Raw genomic sequence first — 22,408 nt, forward strand, 5'->3', positions numbered from 1 at the left:
ACCCCTATGGGCCCTAAACCCCCCTTATGGGGCACTAAGGCACCGCTGTGGGGCCTTAAACACCCCTATGGGCCCTAAACCCCCCTTATGGGGCACTAAGGCACCGCTGTGGGGCCTTAAACACCCCTATGGGCCCTAAACACCCCTTATGGGGCTCTAAACACCCCTATGGGGTTCTAACCCCCCCCGTGAGGCCTAAAGCACCCCTCCTATAGACTCTAAAGCACCCCCATAGGCCCTAATCCCCCTTATGGGGCACTAAACGCCCCCTATGGGGTCCAACCCCCCCCCCAGGCCCTGAACCACCCCCATGGGGCCTAAAGCAAACCCATGGGGCCCTAAACCACCCCCGCCTGGGTCAGAATCACCCTGGGGGGGGGGGTCACAGCCCCCCCCCCCCGTTGTGCCCTAAACCACCGCCGGGGGGGTCGGAATCCCCTCCCGGGGGGGGTGTCCGTGACCCCTCCGGTAACCGGCTCCATCCCGGTCCCACAGCCAATGGGGCGCCGCAAGTCCAAGCGGAAGCCCCCCCCCAAGAAGAAGGTGACGGGGACGCTGGAGACGCAGTTCACGTGTCCCTTCTGCAACCACGAGAAGTCCTGCGACGTCAAGATGTGAGTCGGGGGTGGGGGGGGCCGGGGGGGGGGGCGTTGGGCCCCCCCATGTGTGTGGTTTTGGGGGGGTCACCCCTAGTTTGTGCCCTGCCACCCCCCCAGGGACCGTGCCCGCAACACGGGGGTCATCTCCTGCACCGTCTGCCTGGAGGAGTTCCAGACGCCCATCACTTGTATCCTTACTGGGAGCACCCCCCCCGCCATACTGGGCACTGGGACCCCCCCTGAACCCCCATTTCCCCGTTAGAGCCTTAACCCCCCCACCGCATTGAGACCTCTCGGAGCCCGTGGATGTCTACAGCGACTGGATCGATGCTTGTGAAGCTGCCAACCAGTAGCAAGGGGGTGGCCCCAGTTCCCCCCTCCCAGTATCACCCCTGCACACTGGGAAGGGGGTCAAGGACACTGCGGGGGGAGGCGTCATGATATGGGGGGGTCCCGTTCTGCTACCCTCTTGTGGGGGGGTCATTCCGCTTTGTAGCTTTGTGTCCCCTATGGTGTCACCCCATTGTGCCCCCCCCCAACCCACAGGGATGGGACCCCTGCTTTGGGGTGGCTTGAGGGGGGGGGACGGGACTTGTCACTGGGGGGGGGGGGGGGTGTGACAGTGAATAAATGCCCTGGTGGGGCTGAGCGTCCTTGTCACAGTGTGGGGACGTGTGGAGCCCCATAGGGACATGTGGGGACAGTGCCCAGTGTCACCCCCCTCCAATTGCTCTCTCCAGCCGCCCAGTGCCCCCCCCCCCCCCCAGCATCTCCATCCCTCCATGACAAGTTTGCGTGTGGCTTTTATTGTGCCTCAGTGGCTTCAGGGGGGGTCCTGTGCGTGTCCCCCCCCAAAGGGCCGTGTGTGCGTCCCTAAGGGCCGTGCATGTCCCCAAGGGCTGTGCGGGTGTCCCAGGGCCATGCATGTCCCTGAGGGCCTTGTGTGGGTGTCCCCGAGATCCATGTGTCCCCCCCGTGTCCATGTGTGTCCCCTAGGTCTGTGTCGTTCCCCCCCCCCCAAGGGGCCCTGTCCTCCTCTAGGTCTGTGTGTGTGTCCCTAAGGTCCCTGTGTGCCCCCCAGGTCCGTGTGTCCCTAAGGTCCCTGTGTGCCCCCCAGGTCCATGTGTCCCTAAGGTCCCTGTGTGCCCCCCAGGTCCGTGTGTCCCTAAGGTCCCTGTGTGCCCCCCAGGTCCGTGTGTCCCTAAGGTCCCTGTGTGCCCCCCAGGTCCGTGTGTCCCTGAGGTCCCTGTGTGCCCCCCAGGTCCATGTGTCCCTAAGGTCCCTGTGTGCCCCCCAGGTCCATGTGTCCCTAAGGTCCCTGTGTGCCCCCCAGGTCCATGTGTCCCTAAGGCCCATGTGTATCCCCAAGGGCCTTGTGTCCCCCCAGCTCCGTGTGTCTCCTCAGGGGCCTTGTGCCCCCCAGGTCCAGGTGTGTCTCTAGGGCTGTGCGTCCCTCCCCACGGGCCATGCATGTCCCCAGCTCCGCGTCCCCGCCGGCTGTCAGGGGTGGTGGTTGGGCCCGTCGAGGCCGTCGAGCAGGCCGGGGCAGTACTTGGGGTCGCAGACCTGCCGGGGCAGGCCGTACACGGTCATCCCGCTCTGCGACGCGCCCTTGTTGCTGCCCATCTGCAGGCCGATGGTGAGCGCGTCGCAGCGCTCCATGCCCAGCGCCGGCGCCAGGATCTGCCGCTTCGTGCCCGGCGCCGTCATTCCCGCCTGCAACAGGGACGCGGGACCCCTCAGCAGCCCCCGAGGGGGCCCCCCCGACCCGCAGCCCACACAGCGGGGACCCCGGCACCCATCCAGGTGTCCCCGCAGCCCCTCGGTGGCGCTGTCCCCACCTGGCTGGCGCCCTTGTTGGTGCCCATCTGCAGGCTGATGGTGGCCTGGTCCAGGGGCTGGTCCGTGCCCAGCTTGGGGTCGTAGAGGTGGCGCCGGGTCCCGTAGGCTGTCATGCCCTGCTGGCTCGCAAACTTGTTGGTGCCCATCTGGGGGGACAGTGGGGACAATGGGGACAGTGGGGACAATGGGGACAATGGGGACAGTGGCCTCGAGCTGGCTGGGAGGTGCCTGCGGGCGCTGTCACCCCCTGGCCGGGCTGGGAAGCGGTGTCCCCCCCCCCCCCGTGTCCCTGTGTCCTCAACCAACATCCTGCATCCCCCCATGGCCCTGTGGTCCTGATGTCCCCGTATCCTCCCCATGGCCCCCCATGTTCATGCCCGTGTCCCCCCTGTGTCCCCATATCCCTCCAGTACCGCCGTGTCCCTGTGTCTGCCCCTATTCCCCTGTGTCCCCACATCCCGCATCCCTGGCCCCGCATCCCTGGCCCCACATCCCAGATCCCTGGCCCCACATCCCGCATCCCTGGCCCCACATCCCGCATCCCTGGCGCCGCATCCCTGGCCCCACATCCCGCATCCCTGGCCCCACATCCCGCATCCCTGGCCCCGCATCCCTGGCCCCACATCCCGCATCCCTGGCCCCACATCCCGCATCCCTGGCGCCACATCCCGCATCCCTGGCCCCGCATCCCTGGCCCCACATCCCACATCCCTGGCCCCACTTCCCACATCCCTGGCGCCACATCCCGCATCCCTGGCCCCACATCCCGCATCCCTGGCCCCGCATCCCTGGCCCCACATCCCGCATCCCTGGCCCCACATCCCGTATCCCTGGCCCCACATCCTGCATCCCTGGCCCTGCATCCCTGGCCCTGCATCCCTGGCCCCACATCCCGCATCCCTGGCCCTGCATCCCTGGCCCCACATCCCGCATCCCTGGCCCCGCATCCCTGGCCCCACAACCCTGGCCCCGCATCCCGCATCCCTGGCCCCACATCCCTGGCCCCGCATCCCTGGCCCCACATCCCTGGCCCCGCATCCCACATCCCTGGCCCCACATCCCGTATCCCTGGCCCCGCATCCCTGGCCCCACAACCCTGGCCCCGCATCCCGCATCCCTGGCCCCGCATCCCTGGCCCCGCATCCCACATCCCTGGCCCCACATCCCGCATCCCTGGCCCCGCATCCCTGGCCCCACAACCCTGGCCCCACATCCCGCATCCCTGGCCCCACATCCCTGGCACCTGGAGCCCGATGATGCTCTGCCCCTCGCGCAGCTTCTCCGGCTGGAAGCGCCGCTGCTGCTTCTCGGCGTATTTCACCCCCAGCCCCACGTTGTTCCCCAATGTCTTGGCCTGGCCCAGACCCCACATTGCCCCCCGTGAGCCCCACATCCCCCCCCATGGACCCCAAAATCCCCCCCATGGACCCCACATTCCCACCCTGGGACCCCCCATTCCATGCATAGGGCACCAAATCCCCCTCCTGGACCCCAATTCCCTCCCTGGGGCAGCAGATTCCACCCCTGGGACCCCAAATCCCCCCCAGATTCCCTCCCATGCAGCCCCATCACCCAGCTGGGGGCAAGCGGGGACCAACTGGGACCCCCCCTCCATGTCCCTGTGATCCCAGGGGATGTGGTGGGGACTTCATAGGGATGGGATGGGGATGTCACAGGGATGGGGATGTCACAGGGATGGGGATGTCACAGCGATGGGATGGGGATGTCACAGGGATGGGATGGGGATGTCACAGGGACGGGATGGGGATGTCACAGGGATGGGGATGTCACAGGGACGGGATGGGGATGTCACAGGGATGGGGATGTCACAGGGACGGGATGGGGATGTCACAGCGATGGGATGGGGATGTCACAGGGATGGGATGGGGATGTCACAGCGATGGGATGGGGATGTCACAGGGATGGGATGGGGATGTCATAGGGACGGGATGGGGATGTCACAGGGATGGGATGGGGATGTCATAGGGACGGGATGGGGATGTCACAGGGATGGGGATGTCACAGGGATAGGATGGGGATGTCACAGGGACGGGATGGGGATGTCACAGGGATGGGATGGGGATGTCACAGGGATGGGATGGGGATGTCATAGGGACGGGATGGGGATGTCACAGGGATGGGATGGGGATGTCACAGGGATGGGGATGTCACAGGGATGGGATGGGGATGTCATAGGGGCTGTGATGGGGATATGGGGCCCCCCATGTCCCCCCGGGGGTCACCTGGCTGGCCAGGGCGATGAGGGTGGACTGCACCTGCGTGTGGTTGGTGTTCTCAAAGAGGTCGTTGGCCTCGAAGATGTCGTGGGGCTTCACCCCATAGCGCGTGATGGCCCTCAGGAAGTTCCCAATGTTCTCCAGCTGCGCGTGGGGGGCAGAGGCCGTGGGATCCCCCCGGACCCCCAAGTCCTATCTTGAGACCCCCAAGTGCCCCTATAGGACCCCCAAGTCCTTGCCCCCCCCCCCTCACCTTGTGCCAGTTCTGGATGGGTTCATTCACCTTCTGCACGGAGCCGGGCTGGAGCTTGTTGATGAGCCTGGGGGTCATAGGGTCAAAGGTCACGTTGGGTCCCCTTGGGGTCAAGGTTGGGTCCCCTTGGGGTCAAGGTTGGGTCCCCTTGGGGTCAAGGTTGGGTCTCATTGGGGCCAAGGTTGGGTCTCGTTGGGGTCAAGGTTGGGTCCCGTTGGGGTCAAGGTTGGGTCCCGTTGGGGCCAAGGTTGGGTCCCGTTGGGGTCAAGGTTGGGTCCCGTTGGGGCCAAGGTTGGGTCCCGTTGGGGCCAAGGTTGGGTCCCACTGGGGCCAAGGTTGGGTCTCGTTGGGGTCAAGGTTGGGTCTCGTTGGGGCCAAGGTTGGGTCCCGTTGGGGCCAAGGTTGGGTCTCATTGGGGCCAAGGTTGGGTCTCATTGGGGTCAAGGTTGGGTCCCATTGGGGCCAAGGTTGGGTCTCATTGGGGTCAAGGTTGGGTCCCGTTGGGGTCATGGTTGGGTCCCGTTGGGGTCATGGTTGGGTCCCGTTGGGGCCAAGGTTGGGTCTCATTGGGGCCAAGGTTGGGTCTCATTGGGGCCAAGGTTGGGTCTCATTGGGGCCAAGGTTGGGTCTCATTGGGGCCAAGGTTGGGTCTCATTGGGGTCATGGTTGGGTCTCATTGGGGCCAAGGTTGGGTCTCATTGGGGTCATGGTTGGGTCTCATTGGGGTCATGGTTGGGTCTCATTGGGGCCAAGGTTGGGTCCCGTTGGGGTCAGTGTTGGGCTGAGCCCCCCCAAGAGTAACCCCATGCTCGAAGGGGGGGTCAGGGCCGTACTCGCACAGGATGACCCCGTCCTTGAGGCCGTCCATGAAGTTGTCCCCGATGCGGCGGCCGGTGGTGGCCTCGATCCAGGCGCGGAGCTCCCGCTCCCGCTGCGGGTCGTACTTCTGGGCCAGCTGGGATACGGGGACATGGGGTACGGGATGGGGGATACCGGTGTGCGAGGGGGGTATGGGGCTATAGGGTACGGGATGTGGGGATATAGGGTATGGGATGTGGGATACAGGGATATTGGGTACTGGATATGGGAATAGAGGGCATGGGATAGGGTGTGTAGGGTATGGCATAAAGGGGCATGGGGTATGGGATATGGAGATACAGGGGTATCGGATATGGAGATATAGGGGTATGGGATGTGGGGATATAGGGGAATGGGATATGGGGATATTGGATGTAGGATGTGGGGATATCACGTATGGGATACAGGGACATAGGGTATGGGCACAATGCAGGGATGTTCAGGCAGCGTGGAGGGGATGGGGGGGGCCGTGGAGGGGCACGGGGGCAGCATCAGGCTATGGGGGGACACGATCACGGCGTGGGGGGGGGGACACAGGGACATGGGGGGGAGGGGGGACGGGAACACCCCCAAGCAGCTCCGGGATGGGGGGGAAGGGAAGAAGAGCGTGGGGGAGGGGTGGGCATCTCCCCCCGCCCCCCCCCCCGGGCCGGTCCCGCCGCTCCCGTTGCCCATATATAGCCCCGGGCCGCCGCCGCGCGCCGCCGCCTTATAAGGGCTCGCGGCGGGGCCCCCCCCGGACCCCCCCCAACTCTCCCGTTAACCCCATGGGTACCGGCGGCGGGGCCGGACCCCTCATTCCCACCCCCCCCGCCTCATCCCTCATCACACAACCCCCATATCCCCCCCCCCCCATGGGGCAGCACCATGGACAGCGACCAGCCCCGCCCCCCCCCCCCCGGTATTACCGGGGCTCTGACACCCCCCCCCCCCCGGTTCGGCCCGGTTGGGCCTTGCTCACCTTGTTCTTCACCTCGGCTGACAGCCCGTAGGCCGGCCCGCGGTTGAAGTGAGCGTTGGACATCAGGACGGGACGGGGACGGGGGTCCCGAGGCGGTTCGGGGGGGTCGGGTCAGCCCGGTCCCGGTTTATCCCGGTTTGCGGAGGGTCGGACCCGGTCGGTGCCGGTCGGTTCGGTCCCGATGGGGTCCGGTCGATCCCGGTGCGGTCGGTCCCGGTTCAGTCCCAGTGGGGTCAGTCCTGGTTCTGTCCCGGTGGGATGGGATCGGTCCCGGTTCGGTCCCGGTGGGATGGGGTCGGTCCCGGTTCGGTCCCGGTGGGATGGGCTCGGTCCCGGTCCTGCTCCGGTGCCGGTGTCCGGTTGCTCCCGGGTCTCGCTCCGGTCCCGGCGCCACTTTTAAAAGTCGGTGGCGGGCGCGAAGCCCCCCCCCGGGCCGGGCCCCCGCAGCCAATCCGCGCCCCCCGCCGCGGTGACGTCAGCGCGGGGCGGGTGATGGCGTCATTTTTTCCACATTCCGAGGGGGGATCCCGGGGGGGGGGGGGGGGGGAAGTCCCAACCCCTCCCCCTCCATCCCCATCCTGCCCCTCCCCCCCTCTGGTGGCGTCACCGGATCGGACTCTCCGGGGGGGGGATGGGGGGGTTCATACGTCACAGACGGGGAATGCGCCCCTCCCCCACGCGGGGGCACCCCCCGCCGGGGCAGATGCCGCGGTTCTGACGTCACCGTGTTCCCTCACGTGACGTCACGTCGCTCCCCTTCTCCCCTCCCGGCATCGCTGTTGTGACGTCACCGCGTCTTCCCCCCCCCCGCTTCTGACGTCACGGTGGATCCCCCGGCGAGGCGCCCCCTGTGACGTCACAGGGAACCCCCTCTCTGAGCCACGCCCCCACCACCGCCAATCACCGCTCGCGTCTCCCGGGCCACACCCCCCCAAGGTGAAGCGACGCGCGGTGATTGGCTCCGCCGTAGGCTCCGCCTCCTGACCCGGAAGCGCTGCCCGGCGGGGTCACCCGGGACATGGCGGCGCCCAAGAGCAGCGACCCCGGCGCTGGACGGGTCCCGGTGTCCGGTCCTGACCTCTGACCTCTGACCCGCGATGACCCCCATGAGGCTGCCCGCGGCGCGCGCGCTGCTGCGGGGGGTGTGGGGGGGGGCGCAGGTGGGGGAGGGGCGGGGATGAAGGGCGGGGGGGGGGGGGGAGACACCGGTGGAGGGGGGACCCCATTGACCCCTTCCCCCCCCTTTCCCCCCATTCCCCCCCATTCACGCCCATTCCCCCCTTTATCCCCCCGCAGCTCCCCCGTCCCCTCTCCCACCGCCCCCGCGAGGCCCCGGCGGGGCAGAGCTGCGAGGACACCGGCGATGCCCCCCCCCCGCCCCCCGCCTCCGGTGCCGCCGTCCCGGAAGCGGGGGGGGGCCCCGAGGCCTTCGCGGCTGCGCTGGCGGCGCTGGAGCAGCGCCCGGGCCGCCGCGTGGGGCGCTTGGAGCTGGTGGCGGCGGCGCTGGCGGCGATGCCCGCGCTGGGAGCGGAGCGGGACCTGGGCTCCTACCATCGAGTGCTGCGGCTGCTGCCGAGGGGGCCCTGGGTGCCCCGCAGCGCCCTCCAGCGGATGCTGGCGCCCTTCCCCCGGCAGCAGGAGTGCGGGCTGCAGATCCTGGAGCAGATGGAGCGATACGGTGAGGGGGGGACATAGCCCGTATCCATAGCCCATAGCCCCGTGTCCAGTATCTCATATCCTCATATCCCGTATCCCATATCCATATCCTCCTATTTCATATCGTATATCTCATATCTCCTATCCCATATCCCCTATCCCATATCCCATACCCCATATCCCGTATCTCCTATCCCATACCCCATATCCCCATATCTCATATTTCATATCCTGTATTCTATATCCCATACCCCATATCCCATACCCCATGTCTCATACCCCATACCCTGTATCCCATATCCCATTCCCCATATCCATATCCCGTATCCCCATATCCCATAGCCATAAGCCCATATCTCATACCCCATGTCCCGTACCCCATACCCTGTATCCCATATCCCATGCCCATATCCATACTGTATACCTGATATCTGTATCCCATACCCCATATTCCATACCCGCGTATCCCATATCCCCATATCTCATATCCCATATCCCTATATCCCATATTTCATACCATATATACCATATTGCCTATCCCATATGTCATACTCCATATTCCATATCCATGCCCTATATCCCCTACCCCATAGCCCATAGCCCATACCCCATATCCCATATCCCATATCCCATATCCCATACCCCATACCCCATATCCCATATCCCATACCCCATACTCCATACCCCATACTCCATACTCCATACCCCATACCCCATACCCCATACTCCATACTCCATACCCCATACTCCATACCCCATACTCCATACCCCATACTCCATACCCCATACTCCATACCCCATACCCCATACTCCATACCCCATACTCCATACCCCATACTCCATACCCCATACCCCATACTCAATACTCCATACCCCATACCCCATACCCCATACCCCATACCCCATATCCCATACCCCATACTCCATACTCCATACCCCATACCCCATACCCCATACCCCATACCCCATACTCAATACTCCATACCCCATACCCCATACCCCATACCCCATACCCCATACCCCATACTCAATACTCCATACCCCATACCCCATACCCCATACCCCATACCCCATACCCCATACTCCATACCCCATACCCCATACCCCATACCCCATACCCCATACCCCATACCCCATATCCCATATCCCATACCCCATATCCCATACCCCATACCCCATACCCCATATCCCATACCCCATACCCCATATCCCATACCCCATACTCCATACCCCATACTCCATACCCCATACTCCATACCCCATACCCCATACCCCATACCCCATATCCCATACCCCATACCCCATATCCCATACCCCATACCCCATACCCCATACCCCATACCCCATACCCCATACTCAATACTCCATACCCCATACCCCATACCCCATACCCCATATCCCATACCCCATATCCCATACCCCATACCCCATATCCCATACCCCATATCCCATACTCCATACCCCATACCCCATACCCCATATCCCATATCCCATACCCCATATCCGATACCGTATCTCCCTTACCCACACCCCGTGTTCCCCCCCAGGGGTGGTCCCGGACGCGGAGACGCAGTTCCTGCTCCTGGGGGTGTTCGGGCCCCGCAGCCGCCCGGTGCGGAAGTGCCAGCGCCTGCTCTATTGGCTGCCGCGGATGAGCCGCATCAACCCGCACCCGCTGCCCGCGCCGCTGCCCCCGCCTGGCCTGCCCCGCGCCCGCCTCGGCCTGCAGCGCATCCAGCCCCACTGCGCGCTCACCGTGTACCAGGTATGGGGGCTATGGGGGGCTATGGGGCTGCAGCGCATCCAGCCCCACTGCGCGCTCACCGTGTACCAGGTATGGGGGCTGTGGGGGGCTATGGGGCTGCAGCGCATCCAGCCCCACTGCGCGCTCACCGTGTACCAGGTATGGGGGCTATGGGGGGCTATGGGGCTGCAGCGCATCCAGCCCCACTGCGCGCTCACCGTGTACCAGGTATGGGGGCTGTGGGGGGCTATGGGGCTGCAGCGCATCCAGCCCCACTGCGCGCTCACCGTGTACCAGGTATGGGGGCTATGGGGCTGCAGCGCATCCAGCCCCACTGTGCGCTCACCGTGTACCAGGTATGGGGGCTATGGGGCTGCAGCGCATCCAGCCCCACTGCGTGCTCACCGTGTACCAGGTATGGGGGCTGTGGGGGGCTATGGGGCTGCAGCGCATCCAGCCCCACTGCGCGCTCACCGTGTACCAGGTATGGGGGCTGTGGGGGGCTATGGGGCTGCAGCGCATCCAGCCCCACTGCGCGCTCACCGTGTACCAGGTATGGGGGCTATGGGGGGCTATGGTGGCTATGGGGCTGCGGCTCATCCAGCCCCACACTGTGCTCACCATGAACCAGGTGTGGGGGGTATGGGGTGCATTGGGACTGTGGGGTGCATTGAGGCTGTGGGGTGCATTGAGGGCTATGGGGTGCTGAGGGTATTTGGGGTGGGGGTTTGGGTGCATTGGGGGCTATGGGGGGGTCCATGGGGTGCACGGTGGGGTTTGGTCTGCAGCGGAATGGGGGCTGCCCCCTCGGTGACCATCAGGTCCCCCCCACAGCACCCGGTGCCTGAGGAGGGTGATGGGGAAGGCTCCCTCCAGCCCTACATCATCGGTGAGCACCCACAGGGGATGGGGGCAGCAATGGGGCCCCCATGTCAGGGTTTGGGCTCCCCCAACCCTCTCTTACCCCCATAGGGTCGCAGAGCGAGGAGCAGCGGGAGCTCCTGGCCCGGCACTGCCCATCCCTGCCCGTCTACGTGGAGGGGCCCTTCCCGCTCTGGCTCCGCGGCGCCCAGCTGCAGTACTACGTGCTCAGGGGGGACCCGCTGCCCCCCGACCGAAGGGTGAGCCCCGGGTGTTGGGGGGGGGCACACACACACACAGAACCTATGGGGCAGGACGGGACCCCCCCTCCCTGGACATGGGAGGTACAATTGGGGACCCTGCCCCCCTTTTTGTCGTGTCCCCCCCCCCCCCCCCCCAAGGAGGAGCCCCTCGACCCCGAGCGCAGCTTCTATTACCCCCTGTACCTCGACCTGGACCTGGAGCGCGGCCCCTGGGACGATGAAGACTTCGACATAGACGAGGGTACGGGGCTTGAGGGGGGGTGTTAAGGGTGGAGGGGGGGGCGCGAACCCCTCTCACCCCCATTTCCCCCCCCCACAGTGGAGGAAGGTCCCATCTTCGCCGTCTGCATGGCGGGAGCCGGGGACCGCCGCACGCTGGGGAAGTGGCTGTCGGGGCTGCAGGAGGAGAACCCGGTGCTGGGGAAGACCCCCGTTATCTTCCGCCTCAACGAAGGGGGGCACCCGCACCCGGGACCCCCCCTCCCACAGCTGGAGCCCCCCCAGCAGGGACAGGGAAACATCGGGGGGGGCACCGAAAGCCTGGGGGAATAAAGGAGGTGACAGAATGGAGAGGGGTGTCCTGTGCTGGGGGGACCGGGACTGATGCTCTTTAGCACCCGGGGCTGATGCTCTTTAGGACCCGGTTCTGATGCTCTTTAGGACCGGGGCTGATGCTCTTTAGGACCCGGGGCTGATGCTCTTTAGGACCCGGTTCTGATGCTCTTTAGGACCCGGGGCTGATGCTCTTTAGGACCCGGGGCTGATGCTCTTTAGGACCCGGTTCTGATGCTCTTTAGGACCCGGTTCTGATGCTCTTTAGGACCCGGGACTGATGCTCTTTAGGACCCGGGGCTGATGCTCTTTAGGACCGGTTCTGATGCTCTTTAGGACCCGGTTCTGATGCTCTTTAGGACCCGGTTCTGATGCTCTTTAGGACCCGGGACTGATGCTCTTTAGGACCCGGGACTGATGCTCTTTAGGACCCGGGACTGATGCTCTTTAGGACCCGGGGCTGATGCTCTTTAGGACCGGTTCTGATGCTCTTTAGGACCCGGGGCTGATGCTCTTTAGGACCCGGTTCTGATGCTCTTTAGGACCGGGGCTGATGCTCTTTAGGACCGGGGCTGATGCTCTTTAGGACCCGGGGCTGATGCTCTTTAGGACCGGGGCTGATGCTCTTTAGGACCCGGGGCTGTGGCAGGCACCACTTTGCGCATGCGCGCTCCCGAGCACCTCGGAGCCGGCGCTGTCGTCACTGCTGCGCGCCGGAAGCGCCGCAGGGGCGCTGGGCCCGGCATGAGCGCGGCCGAGCGGGGCCCGGTGCCCGGGGCCGGGCCCGGTGCGGAGCCGGGCTCGGGGCGCAAGGCCCGGGGGAGGCCGCGGCTGACGGAGTCGGACCGGGCGCGGCGGCGCCTGGAGTCCCGGAAGAAGTACGACGTGCGGCGGGTTTACCTGGGCGAGGCGCACGGGCCCTGGGTCGACCTGCGCCGCCGCAGCGGGTGGAGCGACGCCAAGCTCGCGGCCTACCTGCTGGGGCTGGAGCGGGGGCAGCGAGCGGGGAGGCGCGGGTGAGCGGGGGGGAATGCGGGCAATGGGGGCAATGGGGGTAATAGCGGGGATTGGGGGGCACTGAGGAGCAATGGTGGGGAATGGGAGCAATGGAGGCAATGGGGGGCAATGGGAGTAGCGGGGGTAATGAGAGGGAATGGGAGCAATGAGGGGGAATGGGGGGTATTGGGGGGCACTGGGGGCAATGAGGGGGTATGGGAGCAATGGGGGCAATGGGAACACTGTGGGTAATGGGGGCAATGAGGGGGAATGGGAGCACTGAGGGAGAATGGGGGCAATGAGGAGGAATGAGGGCACTGAAGGCAATGGGAGCCCTGGGGGCAATGGGGAGCTTGGGGATGGGGTGGCTTTGGGGGCTCTGTTCCTCTCTTGGGGGTCCCCCCAGTTTCCTCCTCAGTCTCCCCTAAGTTCCCCCTCCCGTTGCCCCCCAACCTCCCTCCATTCTTTCCCCCCCCGTTTTCCCCCCCGACCTCTCCCCATTCCCCCCTCAGCAAACCCTGGGAGCAGCTCCCAAAGAAACCCAAACGGAAGAAACGTGAGTACGGGGGGGGGGGGGGGCTGTGTTTGTGTTTATTTATGCCCCCCCCTTTTTGGGGGTGCTCTTGGTGCGCTCCGGGGGTGTCACTGTGCCCCCCCCCCAAGGCCGGCGGCGCAACGTGAACTGCCTGCGCCACGCGGTGCTGTGGTACGAGGACCACCGGCAGCGCTGCCCCTATGAGCCGGCGCTGGCCGAGCTCGACCCCTCCGTGGGGCTCTTCACCACGGCCGTGTGGGAGTGCGAGCGCGGCCACCGCTACTTCCAGGACCTGCACTCGCCGCTGAGGCCGCTCAGCGACTCCGAGGGCGACGGTGAGGGGCTGGGGGGGGGCTATGGGGGGGGGGTTGAGGGGGTTATGGGGTGGTTGGGGGGGGTTTGAGGGGGTTATGGGGCAGTGTGGGGGGGTTATGGGGTGGTTGGGGGGGGTTGAGGGGGTTATGGGGTGGTGGTGGGGGGTTGAGGGGGTTATGGGGCAGTGTGGGGGGGTTATGGGGTGGTTGGGGGGGTTTGAGGGGGTTATGGGGCAGTGTGGGGGGGGTTATGGGGTGGTTGGGGGGGGTTGAGGGGGTTATGGGGCAGTGGGGGGGGGTTATGGGGTGGTTGAGGGGGGTTGAGGGGGTTACGGGGCAGTGTGTGGGGTTATGGTGTGGTTGGGGGGGGTTGAGGGGGTTACGGGGCAGTGGGGGGGGTTATGGGGCAGTGTGGGGGGGGTTATGGGGTGGTTGGGGGGGGTTGAGGGGGTTATGGGGCAGTGTGGGGGGGTTATGGGACGATTCCGGGGGGGGTTATGGGGCGGCTTGGGGGGGTTATGGGACAGTTTGAGGGGTAATGGGGTGGTTTTGGGTAGCTATGGGGTGGTTGGGGCGGTTATGGGGCAGTTTGAGGGGGCTATGGGGCAGTTTGAGGGGGCTATGAGGCAGTTTGGGGCTGCGGGATGAGGATGGGCAGCGCTGGGTCTGGCTCTTGTAACCCCGCAGTGAGCATGGGGGGGGCTGGGGGGGTTTCATTGAGGCTGGGGGGGTCCTTTGAGGGCTCTCTCTGACCCCCCCCCTTTCTCCCACCTCAGACCCCCCCGGCAGCCCCTCCTCCTCCGGGGGCTGCAGCTCCGGCTCCGAGGCTCCCCCCCGGGGGGACCCCCAAGTCCCTGGGGGGGTCCCTGTGGCTGAGCCCCCCCCCCCGGCCCCCCCGCTCGAGGCCGTGGTTTGCCTGCCCCTGCTCCAGCGGGGGGGGGCGCTGGCCGAGGGGGGGAGCGCCCCCCCCCTGCTGCAGGGGCCCCCCCTCCTCATCCTGGGGGGGCTGCAGCTGGAGCTGGGGGGGGGGGACGTGCCCTGTGCTCTGCTGCAAGCGGGGGGGCCCTTCAGCACCGCCCCCCTCGGGGGCCCGCTCCCCAAGACTGGTAAGGGGGGGGCGGGGGGTATGGGGGTGCGGGGGGGGCAGTGCAGGGGGGGCAGTGTTGGGGTGCTGGGGGGGCAGTGTTGGGGTGGGGGGGCAGTGTTGGGGTGCTGGGGGGGGCAGTGTTGGGGTGGGGGGGCAGTGTTGGGGTGCTGGGGGGGCAGTGTTGGGGTGGGGGGGGCAGTGTTGGGGTGCGGGGGGGGCAGTGTTGGGGTGGGGGGGGCAGTGTTGGGGTGCTGGGGGGGCAGTGTTGGGGTGGGGGGGCAGTGTTGGGGTGCTGGGGGGGCAGTGTTGGGGTGCTGGGGGGGCAGTGTTGGGGTGCTGGGGGGGCAGTGTTGGGGTGGGGGGGGCAGTGTTGGGGTGCTGGGGGGGCAGTGTTGGGGTGGGGGGGGCAGTGTTGGGGTGCGGGGGGGGCAGTGTTGGGGTGCTGGGGGGGCAGTGTTGGGGTGCTGGGGGGGCAGTGTTGGGGTGCGGGGGCAGTGTTGGGGTGGGGGGGGCAGTGTTGGGGTGCGGGGGCAGTGTTGGGGTGGGGGGGGCAGTGTTGGGGTGCTGGGGGGGCAGTGTTGGGGTGGGGGGGCAGTGTTGGGGTGCTGGGGGGGGCAGTGTTGGGGTGGGGGGGGCAGTGTTGGGGTGCTGGGGGGGGCAGTGTTGGGGTGGGGGGGCAGTGTTGGGGTGCGGGGGGGGCAGTGTTGGGGTGGGGGGGGCAGTTTTGGGGTGCGGGGGGGGCAGTGTTGGGGTGGGGGGGGCAGTGTTGGGGTGGGGGGGGGGTTTGGGGGTCCCTCACCCCCCTTCTGTTGCCAGAGGAGGACCAGGAGCTGCTGGGGCTGAAGCTGAAGCTGAAGCAGGAGGAGCTGCCCCCCCCACCCCCCGCTGCAGAGCCCCCCCCGGCCCCCCCCCAGCCCCCCCCTCAGCCCTCCCCGGCCCCCCCCGAGGACAGCGACGTCTCCACCATCATCTACGAGATCCCCAAAGAGCCCCAGAGGTGGGGGGGGGGGGGGGGTGGTTTGGGGGTGATGGAGCCATTGGGGATAATGGGGTGGTTTGGGGGGGGGATGTATTTTGAGGGCTCTCAGACCCCCCCATGGGGTGGTGCTGCCGGGGGGGTTCCTAAACCCCTGTCTCCCCCCCCCCTTTTCCATGCAGACGCCGCCGGAGCCGCCGGGGCCGCTCGTCCCCCCCCCCGGGCAGCTTCCAGGTGGGACCCCCCCCACTTTAACCCCCCCCCTTTGGACCCCCCCAAACCCCTTTGGCCCCCCCAAACCTCTCCGTGCCCCCCCCCCCCAGGCCCGTGGGATGCCCCCCCCCGGCTGCAGGAAGCGGCTTGAGGTGGGCAAACGCCTGCGGCTGCGCAGGAGGACCCCCAATGGTGAGGACCCCCCCCGACCCCCCCCCGTGTCACCGTGACCCCCCCCCGGGTCCCCCCCCATGTCCCCAATGTCCCCCCTTTGCCCCAGGCTCAAGGGACATCGCTTGTGAGAGCTGCGGGCGCTGCTTCAAGCACAAGCCCCGGGGGGGGCACAGCGGGGACCCCCCCCTGAAGTGAGTGACAAAGAGGGGGGGGCACAGTGGGGAGACCCCCCCATGGGGATGGACAAATGGGGGACCCCCCGACTGTTTGATGGTGGGGGACAGGGGAGCATCACTATGGGGGGGATGATAGAGGGGATCCCCCTTGTGATTGATGGGAGACACACTGGGGACCCCCCCATAGCGGGGGGGGGACACATTGGGGACCCCCCTTGTGATTGATGGGGGGACACACTGGGGACCCCCCCATAGTGGTGGGGGGGGGATATTGGGGCCCCCCCTTGTGATTGATGGGGACCCCCCCATTGTGACCCCGCTATTTCCCCCCCAGGTGTGAGCTCTGCTGCGGCCCCCCCGACCCCCCCAGCACTTAGGGGGGACCCGGCCCCCCCCGGCCCTCCCATTCCTTCCCCCCCTTATTTATTTCCTTCCTCTCCATTCTCCCCCCCCCGGGGGGGGGGGGGGTCGGGGGGTGCCCCCCCCAAATAAAGTGATGGATTTGATTTGCTGCCTCCTCACTTGGGGGGGGGGGGCAACACCGGAGCACACGCGTGTGCTTGGCGTGTGCTTGGCGTGTGCCGGACTCACCCCTTTGTGTGTTTCATGGTGGAACACAAGGTCAGGACTTGGGGGGGGGGGGGGGGGGGGGTGATGGGTGACCCCCCCCATAGCTCCCAGTAGCCACCAGTCCCCTCCCATTGATCCCAGTGCTCCCAGCCCCCCCCCCCGGTGCCTCTCCGCTTGCTCCCTCTTGATCCGGTTGTGACGCACTGGACCCTGCCCCCCCCCCCCCCCCCCCCCCGTTATCGGTTCCCGCAGCCGGTGCCGGCCCCGCCCGGGGGGGTGGGGTTTTGGGGGGGGGGGGGGAGGGGCCCCGGGGTTATCAGCGCGCAGCGGGGGGGGGAGGGGCGGCCATGGCGGGTCCCGGGGCGCTGCTGGCGCTTGGGGGGCTCCTGGCGCTGGGGGGGGCGGGGGGGGGCAGCGAGAGAGAAGGGGACGGAGCCCCCGACCTGGAAGGTAACGGGGGGGGGGGGGGGTTGTGCCAAAGGTGGGTGCAAGGGGGGGCTCCTGAAGGGGGGTGCTTGTGCAGGGGGGTGGGGGGGGGCTGTGAGTCCGTGTGCGAAGCGCCTGTGAGCCCCGCCCCCCCCCCCCCCCCCCCCGTGCAAACCAGGGGGGACTCGGGGGGGGGGGGGGGAATTGTGCAAAGGCCTCGTGCACCCCCCCCCCCGGTCAATGTCCCCGTGTGTGACCCCTCTGTGACCCCTCTGTGACCTCCTGTGACCCCCCCAACCCCTGTGTGACCCCTCTGTGACCCCCCCTAACCCCTGTGTGACCCCTGTGTGACCCTTGTGACCCTAGGAGCTCCCCATAACCCCTCAGTGACCTCTCTGTGACCCCCCTAACCCCTGTGTGACCTCTCTGTGACCCCCTAACCCCTGTGTGACCTCTCTGTGACCCCCCTAACCCCTGTGTGACCCCTCTGTGACCCCTCTGTGACCCCCCCTAACCCCTGTGTGACCCCCGTGTAACCCTTGTGACCCTAGGAGCTCCCCATAACCCCTCAGTGACCTCTCTGTGACCTGTGACCCCCTAACCCCTGTGTGACCTCTCTGTGACCCCCATAACCGCTTGTGACCCCTGTGACCTCTCCATAACCCCTCAGGGACCCCGCTGTGACCTGTGCCCCCCGTAACCCCAATGTGACCCCTGTGTGACCCCTGTGATCCCCCCATAACCCCAGGGTGACCCCAATGTGACCCTTGTGACCCTATGACCTCCCCGTGACCCCTCAGTGACCCCTCTGCCACCTGCGATCCCCATAACCCCCCATGTGCCCCCCTTAACCCCTGTGTGACCCCTGTGTGACCCCTGTGTGACCCCTACGACCTGCCCACAACCCCTCAGTGAGCCCTCTGTGGCCTGTGACCCCGGTGTGACCCCGGTTTGACCCCGCCGTGCCCTCTGCCCCCAGCGCAGCTCCTGGCGGCCGAGCCGCTGCAGCCCAAGTGCTTCACGCGGGCGCTCCGGGCCCTCACCTGCTTCTGGGACAGCGACGGCGACCCCGAGCCACGGCGCTTCCGCCTGCAGTACCGCCTGGAGTGCGTGACCCCTGACCCCTGACCCCTGACCCCTGACCCCTGACCCCTCCCCGCGGCGCTGCCGCCTGCAGTACCGCCTGGAGTGCGTGACCCCTGACCCCTGACCTCTGACCCCTGACCCCTCCCCGCGGCGCTGCCGCCTGCAGTACCGCCTGGAGTGCGTGACCCCTGACCCCTGACCTCTGACCCCTGACCCCTCCCCGCGGCGCTGCCGCCTGCAGTACCGCCTGGAGTGCGTGACCCCTGACCCCTGACCTCTGACCCCTGACCCCTCCCCGCAGCGCTGCCGCCTGCAGTACCGCCTGGAGTGCGTGACCCCTGACCCCTGACCCCTGACCCCTCCCCGCGGCGCTGCCGCCTGCAGTACCGCCTGGAGTGCGTGACCCCTGACCTATGACCCCTGACCCCTGACCCCTCCCCGCGGCGCTGCCGCCTGCAGTACCGCCTGGAGTGCGTGACCCCTGACCCCTGACCTCTGGTCCTAGCTCTGACCCCTGATATTGAGGCCTTATACAGTCCATGACCTTTGACCCCAGTCCTGACCCTGCCCTCTGATCCCAGCCCTGACCCCTGCCCTCTGCCCCTGACGCCCCCCCCACCCCCCTCACTATCTGCTGGAGTTCGTGACCTCTAACCCCTGACCCGGACACCGGCCCTAACCCTGACCTTTGACCCCCGACCTCTGACCTCTAACCTATGACCCCTGATACTGCCCCTAACCCTGACCCTTGACCTCTGATATTGACCCCAACCCATGACCCTGACCCACAGCACTTGTGCCTGCAGCACTGCCTCGAACGCATGACCCCTGACCCCTGACCCCTGACCCCCCCTCCTCCACCGCCCCCCCTGACCCCGGGTCCCCCCCTCCCCCCCCGCCGCAGGCAGGAGCCGTGGCTCGACTGCCCCCTGCTGGCCGCGCGCCGCGGCCGCCGCTCCCGGTTCTGGTGCTCGCTCCCGGCCGCCGCCGCCGTCTCCTTCGTGCCCCTGGAGCTGCGCGTGCTCGAGGCGGGCGCGCCCCCGGCGGCCGAGCCCCTGCACCGCAGGACCGCGAAACTGGAGCGGCTCGGTGGGGGGGGGGGGCAGAGGGGGGATGGGGGGCAGAGGGGGATCGGAGCACTTGGGGGGCAAGGGGGGGGATGGGGGGCGGAGGGGGATCGGAGCACTTGGGGGGCAAGGGGGGGGATGGGGGGCGGAGGGGGATCGGAGCACTTGGGGGGCAAGGGGGGGGATGGGGGGCGGAGGGGGATCGGAGCACTTGGGGGGCAAGGGGGGGGATGGGGGGCGGAGAGGGGGATGGGGGGCAGAGGGGGATCGGAGCACTTGGGGGGCAGAGGAAGCGCTTAGGGGGCAGGGAGAGCACTTGGGGGCATAGGGAAATAGGAGGGACTTGGGGGGCAGAGGGGCTGGAAGGTGGCTTGGGGGGAATGGGGGACGTGGGGGTCAGGGATGACTTGGGGGGCAGGGAGAGGATTTGGGGGGCTGGGGAGAACTTGGGGGTGAGGGAATGGGGGGGGTCCAACCCCCCCCTTACACCCCCTCGTGTCCCCCCCCCACCAGTGCTGCTGGGTCCCCCCGAGAACGTGACCGTGGGGCCGGGGGGGGACCGGGGGCAGCTTTGCGTGCGCTGGGACCCCCCCCCCAGCCCCTACCTGGAGCCCAGCCTGGTCTATGAGCTGCTGCTGCGGGGGCCGGGGCTGCCCCCCCGCACGGTGCGAATGGGGGGGGAATAGAGGGGTCCTGGGGGGGGGGCACATGGGGGGGGTACCCCAAAAGGGGGGGTCCTACATCAATAAGGGGGGGGTTTAGGGGGTCCCCAAAAGGGGGGGTCCTACATCAATGGGGGAGGCTCCACAAAGGGGCTGTCCTACATCAATAAGGGGGGGGTTTAGGGGGTCCTGGGGGGGGCCCACTTGGGGGGTACCCCAAAAGGGGGTGTCCTACATCAATAAGGGGGGGGGTTAGGGGGTCCCCGAAGGGGGGGTCCTACATCAATGGGGGAGGCTCCCCAAAGAGGGGGGTCCTCCATCAATAATGGGGGGTTTAGGGGGTCCTGTGGTGGGCCACTGGGGGGGTACCCCAAAAGGGGGGGATCCTACATCAATGCGGGGGGGTTTAAGGGATCCCTAATGGAGGGGTCCTACATCAATAAGGGGGGGTTTAGGGGATCCCCACAGGGGGGCTCCTTCACCAATGGGGTGGGTTTAGGGAGGGGATCCCTGGGGGGGGGGTCACCCCTTGGTGCCCCCCCACTGACACCACCACCCCCCCCCCCCATTGACCCCACAGGTGGGGGTGCCCGCGGGGCGTCGGGAACAACGCGTGGGGGCGCTGCGCGGGGGCACCGCGGTCACGGTGCGGGCCCGGACCCGCCCCGACGGCCTCAGCTACGACGGCTTCTGGAGCCCCTGGTCCCGGCCCGCGACCGCCGTGACCCCCCCCGGTGAGCGCATGGGGGGGGCTATGGGGCGGGGGGGGGGCGGGCACGCACTATGGGGGGGTCACATCCTGCTCTGACACCCCCCCCCCCCGCTCCATCCGCATGGTCCCGTCCCCCCCCCATAGACGTGGACCCGGTGACGCTGGGGCTCTCCTGCCTCTTGGCCATCCTGGTGCTGGCGCTGGGGCTGCTGGGGCTGCTCGGGCACCGCAGGTAATGGGGGGCAATGGGGGGTTATGGGGGGGGGGGGTCCTGGGTTTGTGCCCCCCCCCCCCTCCACGGTGTCACCGCTGCCCCCAGGCTGCTGCAGGAGAAGCTTTGGCCGCCGGTGCCGGGCCCGGAGCGAGAGTTCGAGGGGCTCTTCAGTGCCTATGGGGGCAACTTCCAGGTATGGGGGGGTTCCTGTGGGTCCTATGGTGATGGGGGGGTCAAAGGGACCCTGCATTGAGGGGTGCAATAAGGGGGGTGTTATTGTAGGTCCTACTGGAATGGGGTATCTGAAAGAAGGGGGTGTTTGGGGGGGTCCTGCATTAATGGGGGGGTACTTGGGGGGTACCACAAAGGGGGGGGGTCCTGCATCAATGGGGAGGGTTATTGGGGGTATCCCAAAGGGGGGAAAACCTTTATCAATAGGGAGCTATGGTTATTGGGGGGGGGTACCCCAAAGGGGGGGTCCTACATCAATGGGGGGTATTTGGGGGGGCACCACAAAGGGGGGTGCTCTGGGGGGGTCTCTAACACCGCGTCCCCCAGCTCTGGCTCTGCCACGGGGTTGGGGCTCCCTGGACCCCCCCGGGGGGGGCCCCCGAAGCCGAGGAGCTGCCGAGCACCGTGGAGGAGGTGGGGCCCCCCCCGGGGAAGGGGCCGCCCCCCCCCGCGGGGGACCCCCCCTGCACCCCCCCTTGCGCCGGCCCCTCGCCCGCCTCCAGCTTCGAGTACACGCTCTTTGACCCCGGCTCTGCCCTTCTGACCCCCAGCGGGGCCCCCCCCGGCACCCCCCCGGACCCCCCCCATGGGTCTTACGCCAACCTGGCCCCCCCGAAAGGGGCCCCCTTCAAATGGGTTGATGGGGACCCCCCCGCTGATGGGGACCCCCCCCCCTACGTGATCTGCTCCTAACGGGGGGGACGCTCTGATGTCATGTGGGATGCCGTGATGTCACGCCGGAGGGGATGTGCCATAGTGATGTCACACTGTGATGTCATAACGGATGGGATGTGTGACCCGGATGTCACACAGACACCGTGACGAGGGGGGGGACACGTGTCACCCTGGTGTCACCCGGACGCGTTATGACACCGTGACAAGGGGGGGTTGTCACCCTGGTGCCACCCCGTGTTGTCACCCTGACGGGCAGCTGGGGGGGGGCTGCCACCCGCTTGTCTTTGCTTTGGGGGTGAATTCCTGTTGTCAATAAACCGAAGGCTCGGCCCGGCCCGGGGGGGGGGGAAAGGGGAGGAATGGAGCCGGGGGCGGGACTGATAACACTTATCAGGAGGCCCCAGGGACTGGCCGGGCCATGCGGGAGCAGATGACACCGCGTCACTGAGTCACTGCGTCACCGGGTAA

The 22,408-nt window shown here is 67.1% G+C and overlaps 5 protein-coding genes across 7 annotated transcripts in view; 3 read left to right on the plus strand and 2 right to left on the minus strand.

Moving 5' to 3' along the window:
• Positions 1-482, minus strand: part of LOC308231101 (glutaryl-CoA dehydrogenase, mitochondrial-like) — a gene marked incomplete at its 5' end in the record, with an annotated part of 3,854 nt that extends 3,372 nt beyond the window's left edge. The window contains one exon of the mRNA XM_080636210.1: positions 418-482. Within this exon, the coding sequence (XP_080492336.1) occupies positions 418-482 (65 nt within the window). The remainder of the gene's footprint in view (positions 1-417) is intronic.
• Positions 300-1,208, plus strand: ELOF1 (elongation factor 1). 2 transcript variants are annotated; one of them, XM_080636147.1, is made up of 3 exons: positions 300-614; positions 717-787; positions 881-1,208. In XM_080636147.1, the coding sequence occupies exons 1-3, from the start codon at positions 499-501 to the stop codon at positions 934-936; spliced, it is 243 nt and encodes an 80-aa protein (XP_080492273.1). In that variant the 5' UTR covers positions 300-498; the 3' UTR covers positions 937-1,208. The 2 variants fall into 2 exon arrangements, with proteins under 2 accessions (XP_080492273.1, XP_080492272.1); XM_080636146.1 differs by having other exon boundaries at positions 390-614; positions 888-1,208.
• Positions 1,209-1,395: 187 nt separating this feature from the next.
• On the minus strand, positions 1,396-7,356 carry LOC308231025 (calponin-1). The gene is made up of 7 exons (XM_080636118.1): positions 6,751-7,356; positions 5,765-5,886; positions 4,932-4,998; positions 4,685-4,822; positions 3,685-3,795; positions 2,441-2,587; positions 1,396-2,315 (listed from the first exon to the last, which is right to left on the minus strand). The coding sequence occupies exons 1-7, from the start codon at positions 6,811-6,813 to the stop codon at positions 2,100-2,102; spliced, it is 864 nt and encodes a 287-aa protein (XP_080492244.1). The 5' UTR covers positions 6,814-7,356; the 3' UTR covers positions 1,396-2,099.
• A 15-nt stretch (positions 7,357-7,371) lies between these two features.
• Positions 7,372-12,478, plus strand: LOC308231023 (evolutionarily conserved signaling intermediate in Toll pathway, mitochondrial-like). 2 transcript variants are annotated; one of them, XM_080636116.1, is made up of 8 exons: positions 7,372-7,910; positions 8,047-8,428; positions 9,954-10,171; positions 10,985-11,039; positions 11,123-11,271; positions 11,413-11,515; positions 11,594-11,831; positions 12,458-12,478. In XM_080636116.1, the coding sequence occupies exons 1-7, from the start codon at positions 7,848-7,850 to the stop codon at positions 11,824-11,826; spliced, it is 1,203 nt and encodes a 400-aa protein (XP_080492242.1). In that variant the 5' UTR covers positions 7,372-7,847; the 3' UTR covers positions 11,827-11,831; positions 12,458-12,478. The 2 variants fall into 2 exon arrangements, with proteins under 2 accessions (XP_080492242.1, XP_080492241.1); XM_080636115.1 differs by lacking the exon at positions 12,458-12,478 and having other exon boundaries at positions 11,594-11,844.
• Positions 12,475-22,306, plus strand: LOC308231021 (uncharacterized protein). Its single transcript, XM_080636111.1, has 14 exons — positions 12,475-12,842; positions 13,335-13,378; positions 13,486-13,692; positions 14,448-14,777; positions 15,575-15,755; positions 15,917-15,968; positions 16,058-16,139; positions 18,273-18,399; positions 19,284-19,468; positions 19,960-20,111; positions 20,689-20,842; positions 20,965-21,052; positions 21,140-21,227; positions 21,593-22,306. Exons 1-14 carry the CDS (start codon positions 12,490-12,492, stop codon positions 21,956-21,958), a joined length of 2,409 nt encoding a protein of 802 aa, XP_080492237.1. The 5' UTR covers positions 12,475-12,489; the 3' UTR covers positions 21,959-22,306.
• The last annotated feature ends 102 nt before the right edge of the window (positions 22,307-22,408 follow it).

This window comes from Psittacula echo (assembly GCF_963264785.1).
Source record: "Psittacula echo genome assembly, chromosome: 30".
NCBI classification, from domain to species: Eukaryota; Metazoa; Chordata; class Aves; order Psittaciformes; family Psittacidae; genus Psittacula; species Psittacula echo.

Bases quoted from the DNA above. Each gene is read 5' to 3' on its own strand.
- ELOF1 (XM_080636146.1), top strand. From the start codon at position 499: ATGGGGCGCCGCAAGTCCAAGCGGAAGCCCCCCCCCAAGAAGAAGGTG. The intron at 615-716 runs GTGAGTCGGGGG...CCACCCCCCCAG, and splicing joins AAGTCCTGCGACGTCAAGAT to GGACCGTGCCCGCAACACGG. The intron at 788-887 runs GTATCCTTACTG...CACCGCATTGAG, and splicing joins GTTCCAGACGCCCATCACTT to ACCTCTCGGAGCCCGTGGAT.
- LOC308231025 (XM_080636118.1), bottom strand. From the start codon at position 6,813: ATGTCCAACGCTCACTTCAACCGCGGGCCGGCCTACGGGCTGTCAGCC. The intron at 4,999-5,764 runs GTACGGCCCTGA...TATGACCCCCAG, and splicing joins GACGGGGTCATCCTGTGCGA to GCTCATCAACAAGCTCCAGC. The intron at 3,796-4,684 runs GTGACCCCCGGG...GGTCTGGGCCAG, and splicing joins TCATCGCCCTGGCCAGCCAG to GCCAAGACATTGGGGAACAA.
- LOC308231023 (XM_080636116.1), top strand. From the start codon at position 7,848: ATGACCCCCATGAGGCTGCCCGCGGCGCGCGCGCTGCTGCGGGGGGTG. The intron at 8,429-9,953 runs GTGAGGGGGGGA...GTTCCCCCCCAG, and splicing joins GGAGCAGATGGAGCGATACG to GGGTGGTCCCGGACGCGGAG. The intron at 11,272-11,412 runs GTGAGCCCCGGG...CCCCCCCCCAAG, and splicing joins CGCTGCCCCCCGACCGAAGG to GAGGAGCCCCTCGACCCCGA.
- LOC308231021 (XM_080636111.1), top strand. From the start codon at position 12,490: ATGCGCGCTCCCGAGCACCTCGGAGCCGGCGCTGTCGTCACTGCTGCG. The intron at 13,693-14,447 runs GTGAGGGGCTGG...CTCCCACCTCAG, and splicing joins CAGCGACTCCGAGGGCGACG to ACCCCCCCGGCAGCCCCTCC. The intron at 21,228-21,592 runs GTATGGGGGGGT...CGCGTCCCCCAG, and splicing joins CCTATGGGGGCAACTTCCAG to CTCTGGCTCTGCCACGGGGT.